The following is a 27,056-nucleotide window of genomic DNA, read 5'->3' on the forward strand; positions in this document are numbered from 1 at the left end:
AAAGGTCACCCAATCATTGCTTAATCAGTCAGGGGAGAAAGCCTATATTTAATTCAGAAACAGGACTTCAGTCTAAAACAAGATTTAGACATTTGCTTATATTTTACAATCAAATCTCATTTTTATAATAAATACTACTGCTTACATCAGCTCTAGAGTTACAGAGAGCTGTAAACTTTATGCTGAAATTGATCTTAAACTGTACAAAAGTTAAAATGTCTGTTTTAAAATGCAAAAACTGGTTAGTATAGTACTTTAATTCTTCAAATTAATAAAACAATACCTCACCATCTGGCTGCATGGCAAACTTAAAGTGCATTATAACACATAATTATCTAAGCTTATAAATGCTGTGTCTGAAATTGTAAGATGTTTTTGATTTGTTTTGCAGAAAAAAAAATCTTTTGTGCATGAATAAGAAAGTATTGTGAAAGTGGTTATCCTGCCTTTAACTGAGTATTTTATTTATTGGTAGGTAGTGCATTCCACTTTCAAGCCTTTAGATGCAGCGTGTCACTTTACCTTTGGTTTAATCACAGAAATGATTATTTATTTATTTATAATGTAAAAATATAAGTGTGATGGAGGTTCAGGGGGTAGTGCCAGGGAGGCTGGAGTTGGAGGTGGCAACAACTGGGAAGCTGCTGGGGCAGCAAAGTGAAAGGCACAGTTGTACATAAATGCACACAACGTGCAACGCTGAGTGTCTCGGGTCCTTTTGGTGTTTACAATAATTTTTTTTAATTTATAAAGCTATAATATCATTTTTCATTGGTATTTGATTTAAGCTGTGCCTACATTTATTGTATGCATCCTGGGTAACTGAGAATGAGGTTCTGTCTTAGTGCATCTTCCTAGGTTTTGATTGAGTAAAATGATGGCAGTGAAGCTGCTGAATTATGATACTCTAAAATTAATGAAAGCAACATTATATTTAGACTTGAGACTGGAAATAAGACAGCTGAGCAGGACTTATTTCTAGAACAGAAGCATACAAGAAATGTGGACAGACAGTAACTACACGGGCTCAGCTTCAGCTTCTGCACGAGCCTATTTCTAAACTGCAGTGGGAGATTAAGGTAGATTAGTTTACCGTAGATCAATACAGCAGTACCAAATCGCTCACCTAAACATACATACAGATTGTTTAGCGCAGCACACCATGCTGCTCAATGAGAACTTATGGAGAGAAACAACAAATTATCTAATTCACTGACTCACTGAGTTGTAGGCAGCATAATTGTTGTAGGCGACAATTATGCTACAGACTCAAACTTGTAGCAAAGTAAAATATCACTCTATGAATAACTTCCAGCATTTACAAATCTCACTTACCATATCAATAATTTCTGTTGATTTCATTTTCTGATAGTACTTTTTAATTGCCAAGTATTTTGAATAATGCAACTTGTTCTTTGGGTCATTTAATTAATTCCTCAACTTACCCAGATTAGCAAGTAGTTAATTTATATCCGGGTATAAAAAGGAGACTAGTAGAGAGTGATGCATAACTGTACAAATAACAATCAGCTACATTTAGCTATTACATATAACAAATATTTATTTTTCTCATTTTTTCCAATTTTCCAGCTGGTTTGGAATAAAGTAAAGAAGCAGATAGTTGGCCTTGCTTCTGCACTAAATTGGGTGCAGATCTGTTCTATCTCCTTTTGGTGTCTTCAACATTGGTCTATCTCCTGCTGGTTAAGCTGTGTCTAGTACCATTTCATTGGTTAGAGTACACTCAGTTTTAGAGACATGACTGCCTTGGGCCCCACAGTGCATAGCTATCTGCGTTTAAGCAGAACAGAAAGTAGAGGAGTCCTGGAAAGTTGAAGTATCAGGATGAAGTTCTGTTATAGCCTACCTCTATGTGTTTCTCAAGCCACATCTCTGCTAACTGCACAGCTGATGCAAATGCACTTGCTCTTGACCCAAGACACATTTTATATTGCTTCTGTTCAAGGCTTGAATTGCAATTGATAGGATGATAAACGTGGACAATTCCTGGTTCTTGACTGCGTAAAACCTTTAAACCAGAATTAATAACCTTGGTGTAGAAGTCTACATCTTCCAACCCCCAGCCTAGGATGGATGTATCAAAACCTCCAGCTTTTAGTAAATCGCTCTTAAAAACACAGGTGGTTCCAAAGCCATAATCACGCCAAAAGCCACTTTTCTTGGTGAGCACAAAGTTGTTTTCACTTGGGGCTTTTTCACCGTACACAATCTTAGGGCTGTATTGGCTAAAGATAACAGGAAAATAGACCTGTCTCCCTTGAATAGCATTATCTCTGCAGCGCTGCAGAGCATCACCACTAAAGATTAGATCAACATCACAGAGGAACAGTAAAGTGTCATTATCAAGCTGTGACGAACCCAGCTCTAGAGCCAGCCCTCGTGAAAAATTTCCTGTCATGGGGATTACAGACATATCAGCTTTAGGATACTTTCTCTTATAGTCCATTATTAAATGAATATGCTTTTTTATATTCTTATTGTTTACATTGTCCACCAAAATGATGCAGAGCTGAACATTTTGTTTAGGTATCAAACACACTTTCTCAAAGTTCTCCATAAACCGAATAAAAGTGCCATAGCGACCAGACAGTGGGACGAGAATGCTGATCTTTTTCTGGCTTTGCTCCCACATTTCTCTTGTTGACTCATAGAACTGGAAAGGTGACAAGAACTTCAGAGAGTTGGATAGGAATGACAGGGATTGGGATTCAGAGTTGATGGCAGCCATAAGTTCTGAAACATTTAGATCTTCAGCTTCACTAAAGAAAGGTCGGCTGAAGGACTGTTGAAGGTAAGCATGCCGCCTCACAGGCAGAGTTATTTTACGTCCCTTGTGTTTTTTGTACAGAAGCAACAAGTCTAAGACGTATTCTGCACCATGTATTGGATCCACCCTGTAGTAGCCATACTGAATCTCTTTAAAGTCAATTACATGGCCACGTGTCTTTGAATTTTCATTAATCATTTCCATGACCTCTAGTATAATATTGTCTTCAAGGGCAGTCCGAAGCAATTTTCCAAGGCTTTGCCTAGCCATCTTGTTTTCAATGGCAGAATAAATATGTTGGCCTGTCAGGAAATCCCACTCAGTGACATCATTTCTCTCACTGGGCACATAGCGCATGTAGGAAGGTGGAGACCCCAGCTGTTGGTCCTCCCACAGTATTTCTGTATCACTAAGATAACTCATATGTAGGCCTTCACGATGGAGTAGGATCGTGCGGTAACGGAGCCTTGAGATCTCACAGCTGAGCATGTAGTTGTGGAGCCGGTACTGGTAGGCAGGACTTTTGTTGGGATGGAGCGTAATGGCATTGTGGATCTTGCGACTGTGAAGTTCTTCAATGAAGCCTTTTTTGTTGTGTTCATAGTTTTCATAGAACAGTTGCTGCATCTACGGAAAGAATTTAAAAGTAATAAGAGTATGGATGTCCAAGCATCAATACACACAACATTGTTGATTAGAGCTGGATGATATATATCATTAGCAATTCAAATTTGTTAAACAACAAGACAATTATTTTTCTTTCACGAAACAAAATACATTCCATGTCCTAATTGCTTGCTGGCCTTGGTAGCTGGGGATTGGTCTGCCAGGGTCTCCGTCCTGGCTGCCATCCAGCACTCATTGCACCTGACGCCTATGGTGCCTCATGCGGGAAGCGGCCTCGGAAGGGGGGCCTATGTCCCTTTTTCAGGCTGGGCCCAGCTGGGCTCCATGGACTAAAGCCGGGCCCTCGGGCACCCTCTTCGGTCCCAATCTCTAGTGTGGGGATCCAGCAACCCTATCCCGGGCAGGATGAACAGTTCCCTCAATCCTCTGCACATAGGGGTTTTTGAATTGCTCTTTGTCTGTTCCCTCAACCAGAACTAATTTGCCATAGGAGACCCTACCAGGGCAACACAGCCCCTGGTATCCCTGGGACACACAAACCACTCCACTACGATAAGGTACCATTTCACAGAGGGACAGTACAGTTGGGTGACCTCCAAGAAAATATCAATTAATATCTGTGATATCTGTGAATATATAGGAAAATACTGACTGGAAGGATCACTCACAGATTTTAGAAGTCTGACAAAAAAGAAATAATCCAATATGCTAAGAACAGGGGTGGATCTACATGGGGGTGTGAGGGGCACACTGCCCCTCTGCTGTAGAGGCCCACCACAACTTTTATGTCTTTAAAATACTTGTAAAAACGAATAGTCTAAACCTACCTACTCAAAAAATGTCTTTGTTTTCTTAGAAGAATGATATAGCAAATAGTTTTAAAGTGTTTTTGTGGATATTTTCTTGACTCCATGTACATATAGGGGATTTTCACATACCCCACTGAAGAAGTGTGTGCCACCCTGCCTACACCTCTGCCCGTCCTTTGCCTCCCCATGTGAAGTTTTCTCGATCTGCCACATGCTAATGACCTGAAACACAATCTCTCACACATACACACACGCAGATTCAAGTCTTACCTCATAAGACCATACACACTGTGTGCCTCCAAAGCGTCGTACACAACGCCCTACTTCCACATCCTCATGGGTGGTGTACATCTCCCTTAGACAGGTACTGATGTGAGGGACCATCCTGCGTAACACCTCTCTACTAAAGATCATCCCAGGACCTCCCATGCAAAAGTTTTCTCCGGGTTCTAGAGCCAGTCGTCCTAATTCTTCAGCTGTGCCCAGCCCTGTCTGGCCAAGGTAATGGGGCTGACTGCTGTTGAGTGACCGCAAGAACAATTCCAGCTTCCCACCTAGCAGAAAGTGAGTTGTAAGAAATAACTGTTATCAAAAATGGCAAAATGTATGTATTCTAGACGTGTATGTGTGCATGCCTTTATCTTACTTATCTCTCAAGATAAAGACTCAAAGTATGTAAGCATGTAACCCACTGTTTTTTTTTTTTTTTTAAACACTCTTTTTACACTTTGTAGCTGGATGAAAAATATTAACAACTTAGCAAAGTGTACAATCGTAGCTTTGGTTGCCTAAAATGAGACTACATTAATTTATCTCAGTAATTTCAAAGAGATGTTGTTTTCACTAAAGCGACACAATATTGCATAATGCATAGCATGTTCCATTTTTCTGTGACAAATAAACAAACTGCACTGGCATCAAATTCACTCCCAAAATAAGCACCTCTTATATAAACATCATCATCTGCCCGCATGAACCACTCGAATTTATCCAGGTAATGGTCATGGATGTACTTTAGCATCATGAATGATTTCTTCTGTGGTGGATAGGAATCATCAACACCTGCCAGCGAAACCACAGGGAGGGGAGCAGGCGCGTGGACGGTCCCAGACCCAGCGCTCGAGAAGAACTCCACCTTCCCGGGTATAGAAGCCGCCCATGTCTCATACACAGCCCGTGCTCGAGACGTCAGGTATTTTTTGGCTGTCATCACGCCAACATAAATGAAACGCTTTGGTTTGCTTTGGGTTCTGCCTAAATGTGCACTGCTGTTCTTCGTACTGAATAACCTGTTCTCCTCCGGACTGTCCAGATCTTTGACTGACACGGACTTCCCGTGGATGTCAGCACCTATAGCAACGGCGGAGTCACTGTAGTACAAACACATGGCAGATCTTTTCCTTTTCCTTTCCAGAACCTGAGGTAAAATGAGCCAAGAGGACGCTGTGAATCCGAGAAAGACGCCGAAGATCACGGTCGTCCACGATCTTCTGGACTTAACAGCCATTTTCGTATCCTACGAAGAGTACAGTTCTGCGGTTAACGGGGACCAAATGTATGATTGCTGACGCTGTAAGGGTGGTGCTAATCTGTGAAGCATGCTATCCCTATGGAGCAGGAAGTTTCCGTTTTAGTAGCATAAGTCACGTAGCGGGGCATTTCCTTCACAACATTAAGAAACATGTTAGCCTGTCCCCAGCCGTCCCATGACGTCTGTACTGAATATTTGTATTTTAGTTTCTTTGGGGGTTAAATGATTTTGTCCTCATCTGGGACCGCTATCTTGTCGTCCGTCAACAAAAACAAATCGACTTCCAGTCGTATTTCCTTTTCAGAATAAAAGCAAATGGCCATAAACTTGCAGCAATAGTTTTCTCGTTTGTTTGTTTTAATAAAAACCAACTGATTAACCACGACATGCAAATTACAACGGTGTATAAAACCTTCGAAAATTAACATTGGTCTAAGGAGTAACAAATATAACAAAATGTCAATACTTTTGTTTTGAAAGTATCCTTTTCTCTAACAACTTTTAAAATGATTGCCAATACAAAATAAAAGCTTTATCACCGTAGACTGACGAATCATACAAATATATATATTTTCTCTGGTATTTGACGTGCATGAGCATTATAAGACCTTACCACGCCACAATTTTATAACCATCTCTTCACAATAAACCCGCAATATTCCAGTTGGTTAGGCTGAAAAATAAACGTATTATCAGCTGTGCTATCGCGCAGTCCGTTTCATTCGTGCGGAACTGGTCGGTTAAATTGAATGGAATGGTCGAGGTGCAGGGATCTGGTCTCATTTCAGCGGATCTGGGCTAAAGCAGATCGGTTAAATGGAAGAGTCGCGTCATCTCCGTTTACTCCAATGGACCTTTTTTCCTTTCTTTCTTTCTTTTTTTAAACTGCAATTGCGGATTATGGAGCCTCGTAATAGTCCCGGTGTTCCAGGTGGTTCCAACTGGTTTTTATATTAACTGGTTAGATTCGTTTACATATTCCACTCTCAGTGTTTCAGATGTTGGATCCGCAGATTCGTCATTTTTACTGAATGGGCTTCTGTCTGTCAGTGTGTCATGCGGTTTGTCAAGATTCATTCCTTTTAAATTCCGTTTGACATTTTTAAATTAGATCAGTCAGTCTGAGGGCAAACACAAGCTGCTGTAGCTCTGCCCTGAGGAACAAGCTACATTTGCTGATTTTGTGCAGAATTTTGCCATAACATCACGTTATATAGAGTAGCAGCTGCCCACGTAAAATTTTTACATCACGTTTGCGTGTTTCCTGAGTCAGTCAACTCGAGGTACGAGTCGAAAAAAAAATGTTGGCTCGTTTTTTATGTTATAGAAAGACAGAGGTAGGAGACAGAGCAGAAGACTTTTTGATTAAAAAATAATAATAATAATAATAATTTCATTGTTGCCTGAAGATAATATTTGCATGAGCTGGAGACCTCTTGTCAAATCGCATGACACACTAACAGAGAGAGAGACAGAGAGAGAAGACCAGGATCAAACATCTGGAACTCAGAGCATGGAATATGTAAACAAATCCAACCAGTTAACCTGGAACACCGGATAGGTTTTCTGTATTTAATCTATCACAACACCTGTGGCTCTCACAGATTTAAATATATTAATCTTTCCACATCAAAAGGAGCCAGTTGAGATGGTTCGGGCATCTGACAAGGATGCCCCCTGGGCACCTCCTGGGCGAGGTTTTCCAGACCCAGGACGCTGGAGAGATTATATCTCTCAGCTGGCCTGGGAACGCCAGGGAGGGAGGTCTGGGCTTCTCTGCTTGGGCTGGTGCCCCCGCGACCCGGCCCCGGATAAGCGGAAGAAAATGGATGGATGGATAATCTTCCTTACTGTATTGGATTGATGTACAAAAATATAATTATTAAAATATAGTCACTTTATTTTCCACTCAGATTATGCGATGTTGATTAAAGTTTTTGTGTTTTGTTAAGAAAAGCCCAGCACTATGCCTTCCCATAGCTTTTTCTGTCAAGCTATTGACAATCTACAGAACCAATGCAGATGGAGAAAATGATTATACAGGTTCAGTTGTAGAATCAAATCTGTGAAACATACCAAAACAAACAAAAAGAAGTGTTTAATTTTTGTTTCTTCTTATAGATCTTCTTATATTTATTTTATTTCCACAGGTACAAGTGAATTATGAAAAAAAACACTGAAAGTCTGTTGAATGTAGAGTCCATTGTTTTTGAGGTTATTTAAAAGACAAAAGAATGCTGTACTCATAAATATACATAGATTAAATGGTAAGTAGACTGTTTCTCATATAGGGCTTTGCTACTCTCCCAGAGCACTCAGAGCGCTTTATACAGGATGTCACATTCACAGAAGCACATTCTTCTTTGCTTTTAAGTGTTTTCGAGCTAACATTCACACCCCGAAAGATACATCAGAGTGCAACTTTGGCTTAGTATCTTGCATGTCCCAAGGATATTTGGCATGCAGCCATGGATCAAACCACCAACCTTCCTATCAGTAGATGTCCTGTTCTACCACCTGAGCTACAACCACCACAGATCAGCATGCAATTACATCTTCCAAGAAAATGATGCGCCTTCATAAACTTTGAATTAATCCATTAAAAATACATAGCAATGTGGAAGCCGCCACATTGCCCTGCAGTTCTGAATAGAGTGGAGGAGATGAAATCACTCTGCATATGTAGCACACAGAACTTTTGTTGCAGTTACTTGTTGTTAGGAGATTAGACCCTACAATCTCTGGACAGTTGAAAATGAGTCAGAAAAACACATGGATATATTTTTTGTCATTATATTTTCTGGTCATTTAGATATTTCACAGTAGTTTTTCGAGGTCCTAGCACACAGGGAGATGTTGATGTTTGTTTGAAAGACAGCATGGAATTTAAATCGTACTGGAAGTTTGAAGAAAAAGAGTCACAGGATAGTTTTTTTCTGGAAAAGAGAAACACTATTCATCTTACTGAAGTTAAACGAGTGTAATGCCTTAATATTTACTCTCTTTACTCTTTACTGTTGCTCTTTAAAAAAAAAATTTCTAATGCTTGTTTGACTAACTTTGCAATCCTTCCCTAATACAAGAAAGTGTGGTATGTAAATATGTTTAAACCAAAAATTGTGCCATTAAACTATGGGCATTCCTGATTATGATTATTGATTAAAATGGAAAAACTGGATCACTCCATAATAGCTGTACTGCCACTACCTGACTACAGTTCATTACTCCGTATCAACAGACAGAGAGGGAGTGAGAAAGAGAGCGATAACCAAAATGGAGAGACAGAGGGAAAACAAACTGGGGAAAAACCAGCCAGGGAGAAGTGAGGGGCTATCTGCTTTAGAGCATTAGGCTGTTATACCTCATGTTGAGAATAGCGTCCTTCTTTCTCCACAAAATAACTGATGAAAACAGCTTCTGTGTTTACTGGGAAATCTTTTAATTTCCTTAGAACTATAGCAGTAATTTAACCTGAAACATAAAAAGGGAAGAACAAACTTTGATTTCCAAAATTGAATGTCTCATTACTCCAAATGAAATCTACTGAAAAAGAAGACGTAGCTATTTTAAATGACCAACTTCACAACCTTTATCTTTATAAAGGCAAAAGCTCATATGTGAGCTCTAGAAGGCAACGGTTAGCAGAGGGAGACCAAAGCACAGCTTATTTATTTTGTCTAGAACAACAAGAAGCACAATTTCATTCCTTCTAATCTGCAGCTTACTGTTTACTAGCAGATTACTGTTTTGCCTTTTACAGCAAACAATGCAATTCTATCTACTCACAATGAGGTTTCCTTTATTTTATGATTAACGTTAATATTTATTTGTTGAACACATAAATAAATGTGATGCTCCACTTACTCTGATCAATGTCAAAATGCATATTTAAAATCTAAAAAACCAACAACTCTCTAGGTTTAGGCTGTTTAAGTGTTGAATTTTAAACATCATTCTCTGATTTGCTGACAACAGAGACTATACATACAATTTATTGAGCAAGAAATTTTACCTGGGGCCTTATTACATTAATAAAGCTTCTACCACTGGGATATTACTTTTATCCCTGTTATCTTTTAGAATAATTATATCAATAGAATTAAATGTAAAAGAAAAAAAATCATTTTCTTTTTTTTATTTCAGTATACCGTGTAAATTTTAATTATGCTATTATGAGTCCTTGGTTTGTATTGTATATTCTGTTTGTGTTCCTGTTCTGTGTAGATGAGACGTACTCATCGTGTGTTTCTAATGGGATGGTGTTTTGCGGCAGGTGGCAGCAGAGTCAAAGTGTTGCTACACAACCCTCAGAAAGATGCTGTTGATGCCGCATCAATGACGTCACATACTTGGTCACCAGTATTTTGACAATGGGAAAAGTTTATCGTTCTGGCGACGAAACGTTGTAGAAATCTGAGAAAACGATTCGACTAATGCGCTTTCCACTAGTTATTTTTAATTTTAATTTCAGTTTATGATTTATTTCTTACGCGGTTTCAGGGGGATAACACTTTTTCCTTTTCTTGTCTTTTTTTTTTTAACTACTGGACATATCAACCTCATACACCGAAGGACGGATCGACAGCCGTGGCATGATCGTGTTTTGCTCATAGAGAAGGTATTGTATTGTACTGATTTGTGTGATATTTTTATGTAATAACTGTAAATGACTGCACAAGAATCTGCTATAGAAAAAAAATATACATAAAATGTTTTTGTTTGTTTTTTCAGTGTAGCTCTTCTGGTAGATTTGAACTTTATTCCTGTTGTGCTTTAAATTTGGACGTCTTTCATAGACCTAAATGCTGTTGGGGTTTTACAATCTTAAACTCTAGATTTGAACTATCTTGCAAAAGGAGGACAAAAAATAGTGACCGAGAGATGTCAATGGGTTTAATAATTTGCACCTCTCAAAATCACCCATCTCCATATTTTGGTGGTTTAAACCACCAACTGCAAAGGTTACTAGCTGTAAACACTGAGTAATGGTCAGATAGGAACCGTTTGAGAGTTTCAGACCTATGCTTATCTTTGACATCTTCAATACTTTCACAGTAGGTGAAATCAAAGTACAAAGCTCCTAGCTTCGAAACTCTCTCTTGGTTTTGTTTTTTTTTTTTTTTTTGGTTTGTTTTCTTTTGTTTTCCTTTGTTTTTAAAGAGTAAAAAGGCAAAAGTACTGCACTAGCAGTACTGAAAATATGTTCTGACGACAAACAACTCTACGACAGACTTGGATGCTATAACTTTAAAAACTTTCTAAATTAATTAGCTTAAAGAAAACTGAGTATATGACTGCTCATATTTATACATCTCATTTAGTTCCATTTACACCAATTCTAAAAAGAGAGAATTGACGTCAAAATTGCATGTGTTTGCAAATAAATACTGCGCTAAAGCCTGACTGTTTTTTTCAGGGATTTCAAGCAGCAGATCTGCTTTTCTGGAATTCCTTTGTGCATAGAGAGAGCCATCAATGCTGTGCTGCCTGACTGCTAGTATATCAAAGTTATGCAGCCTAGCTTAATCCATTTCATTAGCATTGTGCCTGGAGCTCTTTCACGCATACAGCATAGCCCTTATGTGCGTAGCAGTGCAGTTGTCTTGGGGTGGGGAGGATTTCAGCATTGGTCAGTGCAGCTGTGCCCACTTTCAGCAGAATGAAATCAGAGATGACTGGCTCCAGTATCCAATACACTGCCTGAACAGACACAATGTTACTACCCATACAGCTACTAGAGACATCTTGTAGGCTTACTCCATTAGCCAGTATTTTTGAAAGAAGGCTGGCTAGAAGTGTTGACCTCAAAAGATTTTGCTTGGCCACCACCGCCATGAAGTGTGATGCGCTAGTCATTTAATGTCTGTGTACTATTAAAAAAGGTCATCCGTACTTAATTTGGACTCTTATACAAATTCTAGAAACTCTTAAGGAGATTTTAACCATTGATAATTTGAATGAGTGTTTAGCACAATTTTGATTCACTGATCTTACACCATTTCTTTATAGTATAGGTTTGAGTTGAGGTTGATGTTCAGTATTTAATTCTAAATTTATTAGTTTAGCTAAACTGATGATACTTTGTTTTATGTGTTTTAAATATAGTTAGTGGTGGGGAGAGTTGAAGGGAAGTTTAAGCCTAATTTCAGTTTGACTACAAATAAGTTAAAAAATAATGGTGAGTTTGCAGGCTACAACGCTTTCTCAGGTCCTTCCCATTTGAGTATACTGTAACCCAGTTCTTTCTTTTTTGGTACAATTTACATATGTCCTCTAAATGTGTCACATGGTGTTGAATCATAAAGTTTGTGTTTTGCAAGGTGGGTAGCTATAAAGATCATTAAATATTTGTGATCACTGTGTGTGAATTGTGCCTGTGCAGAAGTGGCACATTTTGAGTTCTAACTTTCTCGAGAACCCAGATAACAGAAGTTAGAGCTAAAATAATTTGTCATTAATTTGTTTACAGACAGCATTCACAAAAGGAAACATAACAATATGTCCACTCATTTTTTCTGAGAATCTGATTAACTTTTTGTGACATGAATGAGGACACACACACACACACACAGCTTGCACGTTGCTAGATGTTTTATTGTTTGGGATTTTTTGTTGCAGCTTTTCAGCTGCTACATACACACAACGCACCATTTCAGGTCCCAGCACATCTTTTACATGGGAGACATGATCAGCTGATGGAGCTGAGGTGTGCGTCAGCCTCCCCTGACACCACACCCTGACACCACTGCTCCACTCCTCCCCTGCAGCTGAGCCACAAACCACACCCTGCCACACTTTTAAACTATCAGACTGATAAAAATGAGTAAACGTGAGAACTTTTTGCTAGCCAAACTCATCAAAAGTCTTTTTTAAATGTTCACAATAAACCCCACTGAAGATGCTGATATGTATGAAAAACAACATGACTACAGCTGTTTTCTATTTTAGTTTATTTCTTTTCATATCTATATTTGTTTGTTAGATTAAAAAAAAGTTACCCATAAACTTATTACCTAAAGTATTCTATTTAGGCACATTTTGTGCATCGGCAAACTTATCTTGCAAAAGTAACTCACAATTTCCTTCTATCTGTAAAAACACGTAATGTTAAAATCTTCTTCTGGGGGTGGTATGTGCTTGATCCTTGAGCTCGGGTCCTCAACCAGAGACATGGGTGTTAGAGGGTTCTGCGCACTGTCTTAGTTGTTCCTAGGACTGCACTATTCTGGATAGAGACCTCCAGTGTTGTGCCTGGCTCTTAATACTCTTATTACCGCAAGAACCAATTTGGACTATACCTTCTAGCAGCAGTTCTTTCAGCCCCTAGCACTTCTCTATTTTCTTGTGCTGCTTTTGGTAAATGTCTGGATCTTGTGTTTAGGCTCTGTTCTGGTGCTGCTATTATCATTGCCTCTGTGCTGGCCTCTAAGCAAGCCTTTTCTATCCACTGGTAGGATTTCTTTATGTCAGGGATTTCCTCTATGTGTCTGTGGTACATTTTTTGCAGTGGCTTAGTCATCCATGATCTTGGTCTTGTGGTGCAAAAAAACCAATGGTACAGAAATAGAATATATGGTATTTACAATATATATAATATATACATCTCAAAATAAATATTAATATAAATAAATACATCAGGAATATATACTAACTACCTACCTTAAGAAATGTGTGTGTGTGTGTGTGTGTGTGTGTGTGTGTGTGTGTGTGTGTGTGTGTGTGTGTGTGTGTGTGTGTTGGGGTGTGCAAAGTGCATGTATTGAGTCCAGTGGGAAAGTTATTGTAGCCTGAGTAAATAAGTGTGTTGTTGTAACATGTTAAGTGAGGGGGTGTTGTTACGTAGTCCGACGTCTTCTTGTGCCATGAGGTGTTGGTTCTGATGGACCACAACCTCCTGTAAAAGGGAAATATCACAATTTATGCCCGGGTGAAGAGTCAGTAGCAATCCTGATTGCCTGTCTCACTTGCATGAAGGAGTACATGTCTTGTAGGCAAGGCAGATTGCAGTCATTCACCTTTTCAGTGGAGTGGATTACATGCTGTAGTCTGCCTTTGTCCTTTGCAGTGGCAGCAGTATGCCAAAGTGTTAAAGGAGGTGAGAATAAATTCAGTGATGGAGCAGCTAAACTGCAATCTGTGATGGTGAGCAATCCATGCCACATGCTCCATGTGTCGCCCTGGTGGAAGCGATGCTCCCGATACCGGCGTTTGGCATCCCTCACCATGCGCCGAACTTGTTTGGTTTTTTTTGTCAAAAACAAAATAAATTTTTAGACTTGAGAAATTTGTTGCTGCTCACAATGTAATAGATTTATATATAGAACAACTTGTCAGAACAACTGACAAGACGCTAGAACTTTGATTGTAGGGTGTTTACCTTACAATATAAAGCACCTTCAGGTGACTGTTGTGATTTAGGACAGTATAAATAAAATTGAAGTGAATTGAACAGAACCCTGACAGGAATGGATTGTGAAATTGCAGACCAAGAAGAAAAACTTTTTTTTATACCGGTTGAGACTTCATTGTCATTAAGACTCAACATCTCGTTTACAAGAGAGACCTGTTTCAGACAGCATAATAAAATTAAAATTAAAAAACCACATTAAAATAACTAAGAGTCATATTAAAAACAAGAACAAGTTTCCAGTAATGATGTCAGAAAATCATTTAACCCTTTCATGCATGAAACCTCAATCAGGATTTTTTTCTTAAGTATTTTTATTCACTTTAAGCCTTCATTTTTTTAAACATGTACTTTTCAAAGTTTTTTACATGTCCACTTAGGTGGACAACATCACCTTTGGAGTGGCTGGCAGGGTATGGATTGACGCACCAGTGTCCAATGTAGTGGTTTATGTGCAAGTATACTATCAACACTGACACAAATACAAGAAAACAGCCTTTGAATAGCTGTGCACTGTAGTGACCACTGTGTGTGAAAGGGTTAAATGTATTTTAAAGTCTGCATGTGAAATCAATTGAGAGAGCTGCAAGTCCTTCCATAGTACGCTAAGAACAACCTGGAGAAAGATGATGCATACTGCAAGTGCCTTCTTTGGTCCATGTAAAAACAAGAGCTCTTTGGCAGAGACACTGCTTATATTTATGCTTAAATAGGGGAGAGGTGTTCAACCCAAAGAACAGCATCCCCACAGTGAAACACAGTAGTGGGAGGATTATGCTGTGGGAATGCTTTGGTGGGAACAGGTTCACATCAAAGTGTAAAGAACCACGAGGAAAGAAAATTGTAAAGATTTTGAAAGAAAACCTCAAACAGTGATTTAGCAAAAACTGGGTCTGGGTTGTTTCCCTGCACAAAAGAAATTTTCATAGGTGGGCAAACAATCTTGTACACATCTGTATCAGCTGAAAAGTTCAGATTCTGTATCTCAAGCATTTGGTTGGAATAGCTGATTAAAACAGGATCTATGTTAAAGTCAAATTATGTCAGTTACAATATAATTAATCGTGTCAAATACATGTTCATACTTCTGGTAAATGGACTGTTTCTTATATAACACATTTCTACTTTATTTGAGCACTCAAAGCCTCATTCACATCCATTCACACAAGCACTTTTTACATCTAAGTGCTTTCTATCTACCATTTACACCCTGAGAGTGTAAATGGTAAATGAGAAAAGTACATGAGAAAAGTACAGAAAAGTACAGATCTCAGCAGAATCTAAACATTGTAGTTGGTTTTGACTTTTAACAATTATGTCGAGAACAAAATTAAACAGGATCATATAGACTACAAACATAGTAAAGCACAGATGTATTAGGAATTGACAATGATATTGGATTTGGAAATTTCAGAATGACATAAGTACAGAAATAAGTAATTGCATAAATAAATACCCCGAGGGACTGTTGGTAGCTTACAATCACCAGAGTTTACCGAATGTTTTTCAGACAACAGAAACTTAAATGGTGTTTTCTCCTTCTTCCTTGTCTTAAGGTGCAGCCCTCACAGCGATGACTACATCACTGTTGCTCCACAGGACAGTCTTGCTGACTGTAGTCTTCTGTAACTTGCCTTGCATCGCTTCCTCCCTCAACCTGGAGGATCCCAATGTCTGCAGCCACTGGGAGAGGTTAGTCAAGATAATAGCCCATGAAGGGCAATAAAGGCATTCAGCATTAGGTGTCCTTTACCCACCTCCAGACTATACTAAGCATCGCCGTAACATTACGCCCCTGATACTAACACTACATGCTAATGCACTAACAGTGGAAATGTGTTATCAACCTGATAACTTTCTTAAGCTGTGTTTAAAGTGTCAATACTTAGCAGTCTGTTTTTCCATTTGCAAGGATGAAAAAAACTTCTATGTTCAGGACTATCCCAGTAAAGCTGAGCATCGCTCATTTCCCTAATTATAGTACCATCATTCCACTGAATGCTAAAGACACAGTTACTAGAGCTTGTGCACACACAGACTTACCTGTAGAGGTTACTGATGAGACTTACATGACTTACAGAGAATCTGTTCTGTTCAGCCTCATAACGCAGAAACATATCTTCAAAACAAGGCTGAACACAAAAAGTTTCTCTGTCAAGGTTTGTCAAAACTTGCAGAGTACTTTGTTTGCAGAGTACTTTGTTTGCAGAGTACTTTCAGTTTTTGCTCTCTGCTGAAACCGAAAGCTGAAACCTGAGCTTTTGACTGGCTCACTTTAATATATAAATCCAGCACTGTAACAGTTTGCACAAGATATTAGAAACCATATGCATTTCCATTGTTAAACAAATGACACCTATATATATAATTATATTTCTATATGAAGGCCAATAACTTCAATTGGTTGCCCTGCAGGCATAGCATAAAGATGTTAAGACCTATAATTTTTAATCTTATAAACTATTTATTGTATCATTATCTCTTCTAAGAAAACAAAGCTTTTGGACAAACAGGCAATTAGTTTTCTCAGGTATTTTAAGGACATAAAAGTTGGTTGAGTGTCAATCTATTGTGTGTCAATCTCTTTTGAAGTAAATCAACTAATTGAACAGAGACGATTAATGAGGCAGTCATGAACTATCATCAGCCACACACTGGTTTCATGTCTGATATCCATTTTCTTTTTTCACTTTCTGTGGTTTCAGTTACTCTGTGACAGTGCAGGAGTCATATGCCCATTCTTTTAATCAGATTTATTACACCAGCTGCACTGACATCCTCAACTGGTTTAAGTGCACCAAACACAGGTAAGAACCAATTAAAATGATACTTGATACGTATGGAAATGTGTGGTGATAATGGGTTTGATTAAATGGCAGTACCACAGTTTTTCCCTGTTGTTTTTCTTTTTTTGTTTATTTAAATCAGACATTGTCGCTGTATATTTACCTCATTGTGGTCTCATTTGCCAGTGTCAAAAACAAGGTCTGAAAGTGGCTTACCCCCTTTACCAAATAAAAGTTGTAATAATAAAGACAAAATTTACAGAAGAATGTAGACATGCTAAATGGACTGGAACTTAAATAGAGCCTTTTATTCACCCAGTTACACTGACATTCATACAGCACTTTTATCTAACAATTAAGACAGTCACATGCCAATGCATGCAAATTGGGGTTCAGTATTTTGCCCGGGGACATGTCAACATGCAGACAAGAGGATCTGGGAATTAGAGCCTTGAACAAGACTATTCTTTTGAATTCTGCTCCCACCAAATTTCTGACCATTACTGTCTGCTCCCACTGTCTGTCTCTGTCACCTGCCTTTGCGATATTTGTGTCCAATCCTGCCTGCATCCACAGAAAGTATTGTAAGATGGTGAAAGATGTACCCTTAGGCCCCCTCCTCGATTCAGAGATGGTCTTTCTATTTTCATGTAAACGGCCTTGTTGACTCCCTGCTCAAACCAGCATTCCTCCCTGTCCAGGATGTGGGATACATCCTCATCACTGAAAGAGTGTCCACTGGCCTGTAGTAGTAAATAGACCGCAGAGTCCTGGCCTGACGAGTTAGCTCTTCTGTGCTGCGCCATCCGCTTAGCCAGAGGTTGCATGTTATCCCTGATGTATAAATCACAACAATCCTCCTGGCACTTAACACTGTTCACTATATTACTGTTTGTGTGCTTAAGGGTACATCTTTCAATATCTTACAGTGCTGTAATTGCAGCCATTCCCCAACTCTCGATGAATGGCACTCGTCATCACGACAGTATTAATGATAAAGAAACTGACCCCTATTGTTAGTCAGTGGTGTTAGTTTCAGCTTGTTTCATTAAAATGTACTGTTCAGAGGGTTGGGGAAACCTGCAGTCAGCTGAGACTGAAGAAATCACTTGGATGAGTGATTAAATATTTCTTCCACTGAAAAAGTTACGTCCAGAGAACAGAATAAGCTTTTTGGGATTTACTTACCTGGATGATTGAACATGCATCAAGTACTGTGGCCCTAGCAACTACCTGGCATTTTGGCTAATGGATGCACTAATCACCATTTATTTACACCTTTCAGAAGGGTAGGGTAGAGTATGGCACCAACACGTTAGCACACCTCTCATAATCCTGCCTTACAGGACAAATTGCACCAATCCCTGCTTCTCCACAGCAACCCAGGTTGTCAGTGGCGGCTCATTTAAACTGTAGGAATGATTTACCCAACATCGGAAAAATACTAGGTCAACTTTAGTGTTATCACACAACATCAATGTAACTAATTAATGCTACCTTAACTTCTCTGGCCCTGCACTTTAAATTGTCCAAGTCAACAAAATGTAAGATTTACCTGTGGTAGTTTATTTAAGCAAGTTATGTGGTGCTAACCTTTGCTTTAACAATGAATAATTTCTTGTCCTTCACCTCCTACACGGTGGCATTACTTACCCATCCAAATCCAAAATACATGTTGCTGTCCATACTTTGAAACCTTTCATTATGGCTACAATGTTAGGGATCCTCTACAAGACACATGTAGATGTGACCAAACTGGAGCTCTGGGAGAGAGGTCACTCTATATACAATACTTTTTCAAAGTATTGTATATAGAGTTTTTCTAGTCTTACTCACTGCTTTTAATACACAAGCCCAACTCAGAGTGGAAGATGAGCTATTAGTAACACTACATAGAGTAGATTTTGCAGTAGTTTTGCTCTCTTTGGAGAAGAGTTAGAGTTAAATGATGCTTTTGGTTATTAATGTCAATGATCCACTTTACACATTTTAATAATATAATAAAAGCTGAAAAACAAAATAATTGGTTACTCAGTGTCTAATTTTGTATGTGACTTAAATTCTTTTCTGCAGGATGATCTATAGAACAGCATATCGTAGTGGGAACAAGACCATGTACCGGAGGAAGTCTCAGTGCTGCCCAGGCTTCTATGAGAAAGAAGAGATCTGTGCTCGTGAGTAACACACACACACACACACACACACACACACACACACACACACACACACACACACACACACAGCCAGCCATGTTTCTATCGCTTTAGAGGATTTCAAGCTATTTCCTTAAACACTAAGAGAGTCAGGAAGACATCTTATGCAAGTTTCAGTGCTCTGTGAGACAAATAGTGATTTTGCTTAAGGTCAACTTTTAGTAACACTTTCCTTACAGCCATTTATCACACTTATTAAATCCTGTAATGAATATTTCTTTTCAAATATCTTGTCACACTTACCTTCCCAGCAAGGCTATTACACAACCCACATCCCTCCCTTTTAATAGGCAGTGACAGGTGTTGCTTTGGCAAAACTAACAATTGTAACAGCAGTAAAAAAAAAAAAAGAAGCTTTCTGTCAAGACAGCCTGTTCTCATGGTGGAAAGAGTTAGTGATGAAAAAGTTATGTGTGCTGTGGTGGAAGGGAGAAAACAGTTAATGTCCCCCAGGAGTTCATAGGGGAATTTGTTCTAGTGTGAAAATACTCTGCTTTATAAGTAGCCTAAGCATCACATGCTGCTCTGAGAATCACATTTAATTTGCCAGACACTTTAGGCAACATGCCGTTTCCTGTTGGAAGTTGTATTGGAGAAGGAATCAGTTATATTAAGGATTTATTACTTTTTATTTGTGTAAAGTCAGAGAAGAATCTGTTTGTTTGAAGTGGGTTAATCAATGCAAATCCAGCTTTAAAAAGAGTAATAATCTTTCAAATCAGTGGCATTTGCTTGGTATTAGTGGACAGTGAAAATATATCATAGTCTTGATGGGAGTTGTCTGTTACAAGGACTGTATTTAGAGTTTCTTGTAAAGAAAAATATTTGTTTGCATGAGGAAAAATCTGCTTGAAAAACTCTTTAAATCAGTCAGCTGTAGAAAACACAAAGTAACTAAAAGAAACATTGACATTTTATTGAAAAAGCAAACAATTTCTAAAAGTCCAATTCTGTTTTTGGCCACAAAAACTCTTTAAAGTGTTAAGTCAAGTCAAGTCACAGAGCATTCAAAAAAGAATAGCAAGTCCCAGTTTCCATTTCACAAATCAGATTTATGTCTTTGACATGAACATTTATGTGATTACTACTACATGACTAATTCTAATGTAGATGTGTTTTGATGGGTTATTTTTTGGGGGGACCGTGCTGATCCCTGGCCTCTCTCCCTGTCTCCTCGATGTCTAGCTCATTGTACAGAGAGCTGTATTCATGGCCGTTGTATGGCACCCAACACCTGCCAGTGTGAGCCAGGCTGGGGGGGCTCCAATTGCTCGAGTGGTAAGTCCTCCAGCTGTTGCTGTCTGTTCACAATAATGACTTTGTGAGTGGGATTGGTTTTCTGTAAAAACACTCTGAACTCACAAGAGGAGAATCAGACTGTTCTCGTCTTACTGTACCACACCAATGGCTAGACATACTGCAGGGCCAAAATACTGATGTCAGTCACAACACATGCAAGTCAAAAGTTGGAACGTGAGCATGTAGGAACTCAGGAAATTAATGGATTTAGTTTTGGTAATCAGATCTTCTTACATAGGAACTTGTTATAGGATTTTAACTACCTGTCCTCCTTAGACATATATATATATATATATTTTAATTTCACAGGGAATTGGGGGGTTTTAGTGGGTGGCAGATTTTTTATGTAAACAGACCAGTTTAGCAACTAGACTTTTTGTGCAACCTGGCTGCAGCAATTGATTAATTCTCTAAATGTTGACTTAAAGCAAGTTCCTAAAATGCTAAAGGTGACATGAAGTACGGATAATAGTTTTGAGTCAGTTTTGTTTGATTTGGATTTTGCACTCTCCTCACATGGAGCATTTCTTATCAGCAAGACATCAGGACTATATCACTTGACTCTACTTCACCAACACTTTTTTTTGTCTGCACAACACGGGAGGCATTAAGGAAGATTTACATAGCTTACTGTGTGATATTTATAAACCACGTGCTTATCAACTTCATTCACAAGAAAATCACAAAACAAAAAACACACAGCATCTGAAATACAAAACGGGTAGTATACAAACAAAAATACAATTTTGCTGCGGTGTATGTCTGTGTGTGTGTAAGAGAGAGAGAAAGAACAATTGGAAAAATTGTGAAATTCTGTGTATGAGCATTTCTCATGCAACATATTTGATAATGAGGGTCAGAGAATGCAATACAAACCCCTGGGAGCCAGAGGCAGACAGTCAAAGACTCAGGAGAGCTACACTGTACACCGACCCCAGAAGTGCTGAAGACCTGAGGTCACACACCTAGACGAAAACCATGGGTCCAACCCAGCAGGGGGAAGAGGGAGGACCTGGTGGAGGACTCGGTGGAGGGCCCACAGCCAAAGGGCAGGAGTGCCAGACAACCAGAGGCAGCAGGCAGCCAACCGCGGCAGAGGCCAGCCTTCCCAGCATCAGCTGAGGATGGGAACCCAGGCGCGAGAACCTCCTGACGGAGCCGACTTGATGAGAGGTCCAAGCCTCCCCATACCACAACCTCAAGGGAGCAGGCCAGCCAACGCCAAAATTTCCACCCAGGGTGCCATTGGAGTGCTAGCTCCAGCCAGCAGTGAACCTGGGACGCAGGCAGACTGGCCCCAGATCAGCAGCCAACCTCACCGCCAAAAAACAGGGTGCAGGAAACAGGGGTGTAGGCCACTTTTAACAGCTGTTAGTGTCAAAGGTAGGCCTTTTGGGTCCATGTGTTGGTGCACGTCACAGTACGAGTAAATAGTGAGTAGGACTGTGTGAAATCTAGACTAAACCACTACTGATGAAGGAACACATGCGACATGAGAATGTGGCAGCTGGTTAACAGTGCTCATCCAACCAACTTTGACCCATGTGGCACATGTTCCATCCCTCCCCACGACCCTATGTGTAAAAGTGACTGATAATCAGAGGAGGTTGAGGAGGAGAAGGCATGGGATCTCTAAGACCAGTTGACTACCCTTGAAGGAGAAAGCCACTTCTGCTGGCTCAGTAAGCACTTCTGTTTCCTCTATGACACTGCAGGGCAGCAAAAATTGAACCAGGGGCCCGTGCAAATGGCACACCCTACCACCGCTGCACCAAAGGCTGTCACACTGCTGACGCCACTATAAAGAGTATTCTAACATGTGCAGACATGCCCCAAATCTGGGGGGCCATCTGCACATGGAGCCAGTAACCCGCTCAATCTACAAGGACAAGAAGAGTCAAACTGAGTCTGAACCTAGTCACTGCGCCTACCCACCCAAACTGTGTCAACCACTCCAGAATGCCAGAACATTCGGCCACTTGCTCTGGAACCAACAAGTACCAGCATACCGGGGAGGGGCATCAACATCAAGCAGGGAAAAATAGGGAGGGGTAACCTCACCCTCCATGACCTTGTCCCACAGCGGCCAAGGCTCAGCAAGCCCCAGACCCAGACATGGACACACACACAGACACCCGGGGAACCCTCTTTTGATGATAAATCATAAAAATAATCCCAGGGTGTTGTTTGACACCATTAATAGCATTATATCCTCCCCTCCTCCACATGCATTGATAGCCTCTGACGATGACTTTAATGTATTTCTCCATGATTTTGTAAATAGGGTGATGGACTTAAGCTCGAAATTCTCCTTAGGTTCCTTGCCTAATGGGGATTGCCCTCAATGCTTTGATTCATTTACCTCATTCTGTTCAATTACACTAAGTGACTAAGTTAGAATAATGGTTAAGCTGAAACCTTCATCACCATCTTTAGGGATCTTGCATCCCTCTGTTCTTTTTGGGTCCTTCGTTGCTTTCTATCATTAACAGCTCACTGAAGCGAGGTTGTGTTCCATCTTACTTTAAGCATGCTGAGGTCATTCCATTACTTAAAAAACCTAGTCTTGATGCCACGTCTCCTAGTAATTACCGGCTTATTTCAAAATGACCATTTATTAGCAAATTATTAGATAAAGTTGTCAAATCAATTTATTTATTTATTATGCAAACTACACATTTCTGACCCTTTTCAGTCCGGTTTTCAAAAGCAGCACTCCACTGAAACTGTTCTTTTAAAGGTCTGTAATGATTCTTTTGCTTTGTGCTTGTGTTGCTTGACCACAGTGCTGCCTTTGATACTGACCATAATATTTAATTACTAGGCTGAAGGTTTTGGTTGGTAACTCTCGCTCACCACTAGATCTGTTTTCCTCCTATTTATGTGAGAGGACGTTCTGTTGGGGCAAGCAGATTCTCCTTCCACACTGCTGGTTTAACCTGTGGCATTCCTCAAGGTTCCATCCTGGGTCCATTGCTATTCTCCTTTCACATGCTTCCTTTAGCTGGTATTATTCGATCTTTCTCAGGCATTTCTTATTAATTTGATGCTGATGACATTCAACTGTACTATGTCTTTTAAGCCTCACCAGCTGGATAGGTTGTCTACCCTAGTTGACTGTTTATCTCATTAGTGACTGGCTTTCCAACAATTACTTTGTTTTAAATTCTGACAAGACTGCCATGATTATAGCTCCTCCTGATATACAATCAAGAATCAGTCAAATGATTGCTTCTTTTTACTTGGTAATTTTGGTGTAATATTTGATTCCTCCTTGAACTTTGACTCAAATATAAAATTTTGCTTAAGATCCTGTTTCTTTTATTTAAGGAGTATTTCTAAATTGCAACCTATAGTTTCCTCCTATGAAATGGGAAAATTTTTTCATGCATTTGTATTATGCGCTTAGATTACTGTAATGCCTTTCATTTTGGCTTAAATCATCTCTGTCGCACCTCAAGCAATAAAAAATGCTGCAGACAGATTCCTGACACACTCTCGTTTTATTTTCTCAATATTGGCTCTTGGTTGATATTAAAATTCATTTTAGGAGTCTCACAATTGCATACAGAGCAATAAATTTCCCCACCAAATTTCCCAGAGGAACCCACCCGAGGGATTAATAAAGTTTTATCTTATCTTATCTTATCTTATCTTATCTTATCTTATCTTAAATAGACAAGCTCCACACTATTTGTCCCAAACATCTTTTTAAACACACTGCTGCTTGTTGCCTCCATTCACAAGCTCAAAATCTATTAGTTGTACCTCATACAAGAGTGAAGACTAGAGTGGACAAAGCTTCCAGGCTATGGAACAGTTTATCACTCCAGCTCTGTTTAGCTGACACTGAGTCTTTTAAGGAATAGTTTTCTTCCATTTAATCAGGTTTTTTGCTGATTTTCTTTTGTTGTGTGTCTGCTGTGGCAGACATGTGGAGTGGAGAGAGTGTGGACCCAAATGCAGACTTCGGAAATGGACTTTTTTTGAACACAAACAAAAGCACAGTAAGAAAACGACTAAACCTAAACAGGGAGGAAACTAGAAGCAAGTATAAAGAAACTAAAAACCTGAGTCATGGGAAATTCAGTGGGTGATATGCAGACAATCGAGCAACAAACAGAGGAAGACAAAAACTACGTGTACACTAATCCGAATAAATTTGAAAATGCCGTTTTAGTCTAAAAATGCTTCGCGTCCACACTACTGTGTACAATTGTTTTCATCCACACTGAAAGCGCTTAGATTCCTGTACTACGCATGCGTGAAACCTGCGTCATTTCTGCCGTGTATTTAGTTTCCAGCTCTTTGAAATGTTGGGGCAAAATGTCGAGGAAAAGAGGAAAAACTGATATTATTCTTTAATAGGGCTGCCAAAATTGAGAGCAAACAAAGCAACTGCTGTACAGTACCAAACGCCATTTTAGTTGAATTGGTCACATTGGGAAGCAAAACTGAAAACACTAACATATTACACGAGACTGTCCTGGTAAAACAGGAAACATGAGACAGGCACTTGAAACAATGCGAAACACAGACGTGAAAAAATAACTTGACTAGACGCAACACAAGGACCACAGGGGAAGCACAGAGACAGACACCAAGAAATCCAAGACATTTGTTTTTAAACATGGTTCACTGTTGACACTGTATCTTAATTGTCGTTCAGCGCTTTGTGACTGTTATGTCTGTGAAAGGGGCTAGATAAATCAACTTTACTTACTTACTCAACGAAAACAACAAAGAGCGATCATCTTTGTATCTCACCGACACCGAGGTCTAATGTATGATTTAAAACACATCAAGCATTCCTATATTCTACTGTTGAAATAATGATCATGATCTTTCAAAAGTAAGTAAAAGTAATAAAGAACTATAACATCTAAATACTTCTACAGTTACATGATAAATTCAATGATCAACAGAAATGGAAATGTCATAACTGAAAAGACTTAATTAGAAAGCAATGGTTTTGTCATAATTTTCGAAAATCGTGTGCCAAACTCTGAAATGTTTGGCCTGTCTACTTTGTCTCTTGTTGATTTTATCTTCTAACTGTGGAAATTCAGTTTTTCGACTGTGCGTAAATTGGGGAAGTATTTGACTCTTCTCCCTTTTGTGTCTTCATCAGTTGACACACCAAAAAAGTCCCAAACGTCATAACAGCAAATCTTAGTGCATCTGGTAAACTAGCTTGAGCTCATCACTATTTTGAGACTGTTGTTTGTGTTTGTTGCCTTTAACAGTCATTTCCCTAAATTATTTTGTTGATGCAAACTTACCAAGAGGTGATTTTTGCTCTTATGAATCTGTAAATGCGTGTTCATGCAGACTGAGATACTGAATACTGAAATGGAAGAGGGCCTCACACGGTGTGTCCCATCGTCTTCAGTTTCACCCTGTGATAAAAGAGCTTGTTGTGTCTGTCCCTTAGGGCAGGCCTGTCTGCTTACTGCTCACACACACACACACACACACACACACACACACACACACACACACACACACACACACACACACACACACAAGCCCGTTCAGCTATCTTAGTGAGGACCTTCATTGACATAATGGTTTCCCTAGCCCCTTACCCTAACCCTAACCACTAAAAATGAATGCCTAACCCTAACCCTAAACCTAACCTAATTGTAACCCTGACACTAAAACCACATTTTGAGCCTCAAAAAGGCCTTCAAATTTGTGAGGACCAGTGTGTGTGTCCTCACAAGTGACTGTTGGTTCTCACAAGTATAGTAGAATGCTATATTTGATCCTCACAAAGATAGCTAGACAGGAACACACACACACATTTTTCTTTGTGGATAGAAAGTGTGATAGATAGAAGTGTGAACAAATTACTTCAGTTGTTAATTATTGTTTCTTTTTCTATTTTTTGCTTATTCATTTTTTAAAATCTTAAAATGTATCTTGCACAGAAAGGCAAACACAGGTGTTATATTTGTTATATTTTATTTGAAAATAAAAGCTGTAGGAATGACTTGATAAAAAATGTTGCAAACCCAGGAGACAAGTGAGGGAAAAATATGTGGTTAAAGTTACTGTATTGAAGGAACAGTCAAGTTCAAACACAGTATCTTGCTTTGTTTTTATCACTTGCACATGAATTCGGTAGTTTTTGTGCAAAGCCATTTCTTTCTTCCACAATTAACCCTGCAGTAGTTGCCCTGCAGTAGTCCTTCACGGTCCATATCCATATTAAGATCTCTTTCTGAAAACCATTGAGCTCTTTGGGACTAACCCTTAAATCTATGTTCGACTTTCTTTTACAGCTACACAGTTAAAATTTTAAGGCTAGAATTTCTTTGTGAAGGCCTTTTTGAGGCTCAAAATGTGGTTTTAGTGTCAGGGTTACAATTAGGTTATGGGTAGGTTTAGGGTAAGGGTCAGGGCTAGGCATTCATTTTTAATGGTTAGGTCAATAATGTCCTCTGATACTCAGATGAGAGTTAACAAGGATATTTATGAACTCAAGTTTCAAGTTTTTTCCAGTTAATTCTCAACCCCATCTTGGATTAAATAGATTCAAATTACACCACCAGTCACCTCAAGGCGCTCAAGATTGAGGGAAATATTTTTCA

The 27,056-nt window shown here is 39.2% G+C and overlaps 2 protein-coding genes across 3 annotated transcripts in view; one reads left to right on the forward strand and one right to left on the reverse strand.

Annotated features, from left to right (window-relative positions):
- Positions 1-1,626: 1,626 nt before the first annotated feature.
- Positions 1,627-5,731, reverse strand: LOC146629482 (chondroitin sulfate synthase 3-like). Of its 2 annotated transcripts, XM_085358631.1 has the most exons (4): positions 5,514-5,731; positions 5,167-5,465; positions 4,495-4,778; positions 1,627-3,415 (listed from the first exon to the last, which is right to left on the reverse strand). In XM_085358631.1, exons 1-4 carry the CDS (start codon positions 5,729-5,731, stop codon positions 1,841-1,843), a joined length of 2,376 nt encoding a protein of 791 aa, XP_085214757.1. In that variant the 3' UTR covers positions 1,627-1,840. The 2 variants fall into 2 exon arrangements, with proteins under 2 accessions (XP_085214757.1, XP_085214756.1); XM_085358630.1 differs by having other exon boundaries at positions 5,167-5,731.
- Positions 5,732-10,328: 4,597 nt separating this feature from the next.
- megf10 (multiple EGF-like-domains 10) overlaps positions 10,329-27,056 on the forward strand; it is a 49,003-nt gene continuing 32,275 nt past the window's right edge. Inside the window, exons 1-5 of the mRNA XM_085358632.1 lie at positions 10,329-10,373; positions 15,719-15,854; positions 16,868-16,969; positions 19,022-19,122; positions 20,347-20,439. Of these exons, the coding sequence (XP_085214758.1) occupies positions 15,736-15,854; positions 16,868-16,969; positions 19,022-19,122; positions 20,347-20,439 (415 nt within the window). The 5' untranslated portion in view covers positions 10,329-10,373; positions 15,719-15,735. The remainder of the gene's footprint in view (positions 10,374-15,718; positions 15,855-16,867; positions 16,970-19,021; positions 19,123-20,346; positions 20,440-27,056) is intronic.

The sequence above is a fragment of the Diplotaxodon limnothrissa genome, linkage group LG7 (assembly GCF_057381915.1).
Source record: "Diplotaxodon limnothrissa isolate DT_005_m linkage group LG7, D_limnothrissa_male_GT1.1, whole genome shotgun sequence".
Classification (NCBI taxonomy): domain Eukaryota; kingdom Metazoa; phylum Chordata; class Actinopteri; order Cichliformes; family Cichlidae; genus Diplotaxodon; species Diplotaxodon limnothrissa.

Coding starts and splice junctions, on each gene's coding strand:
- LOC146629482 (XM_085358630.1), bottom strand. CDS start 5,731: ATGGCTGTTAAGTCCAGAAGATCGTGGACGACCGTGATCTTCGGCGTC. Junction 4,779..5,166: donor TGATGATGTTTATATAAGAG/GTGCTTATTTTG, acceptor ACTTTCTGCTAG/GTGGGAAGCTGGAATTGTTC. Junction 3,416..4,494: donor AGTGTGTATGGTCTTATGAG/GTAAGACTTGAA, acceptor TTCTTTCCGTAG/ATGCAGCAACTGTTCTATGA.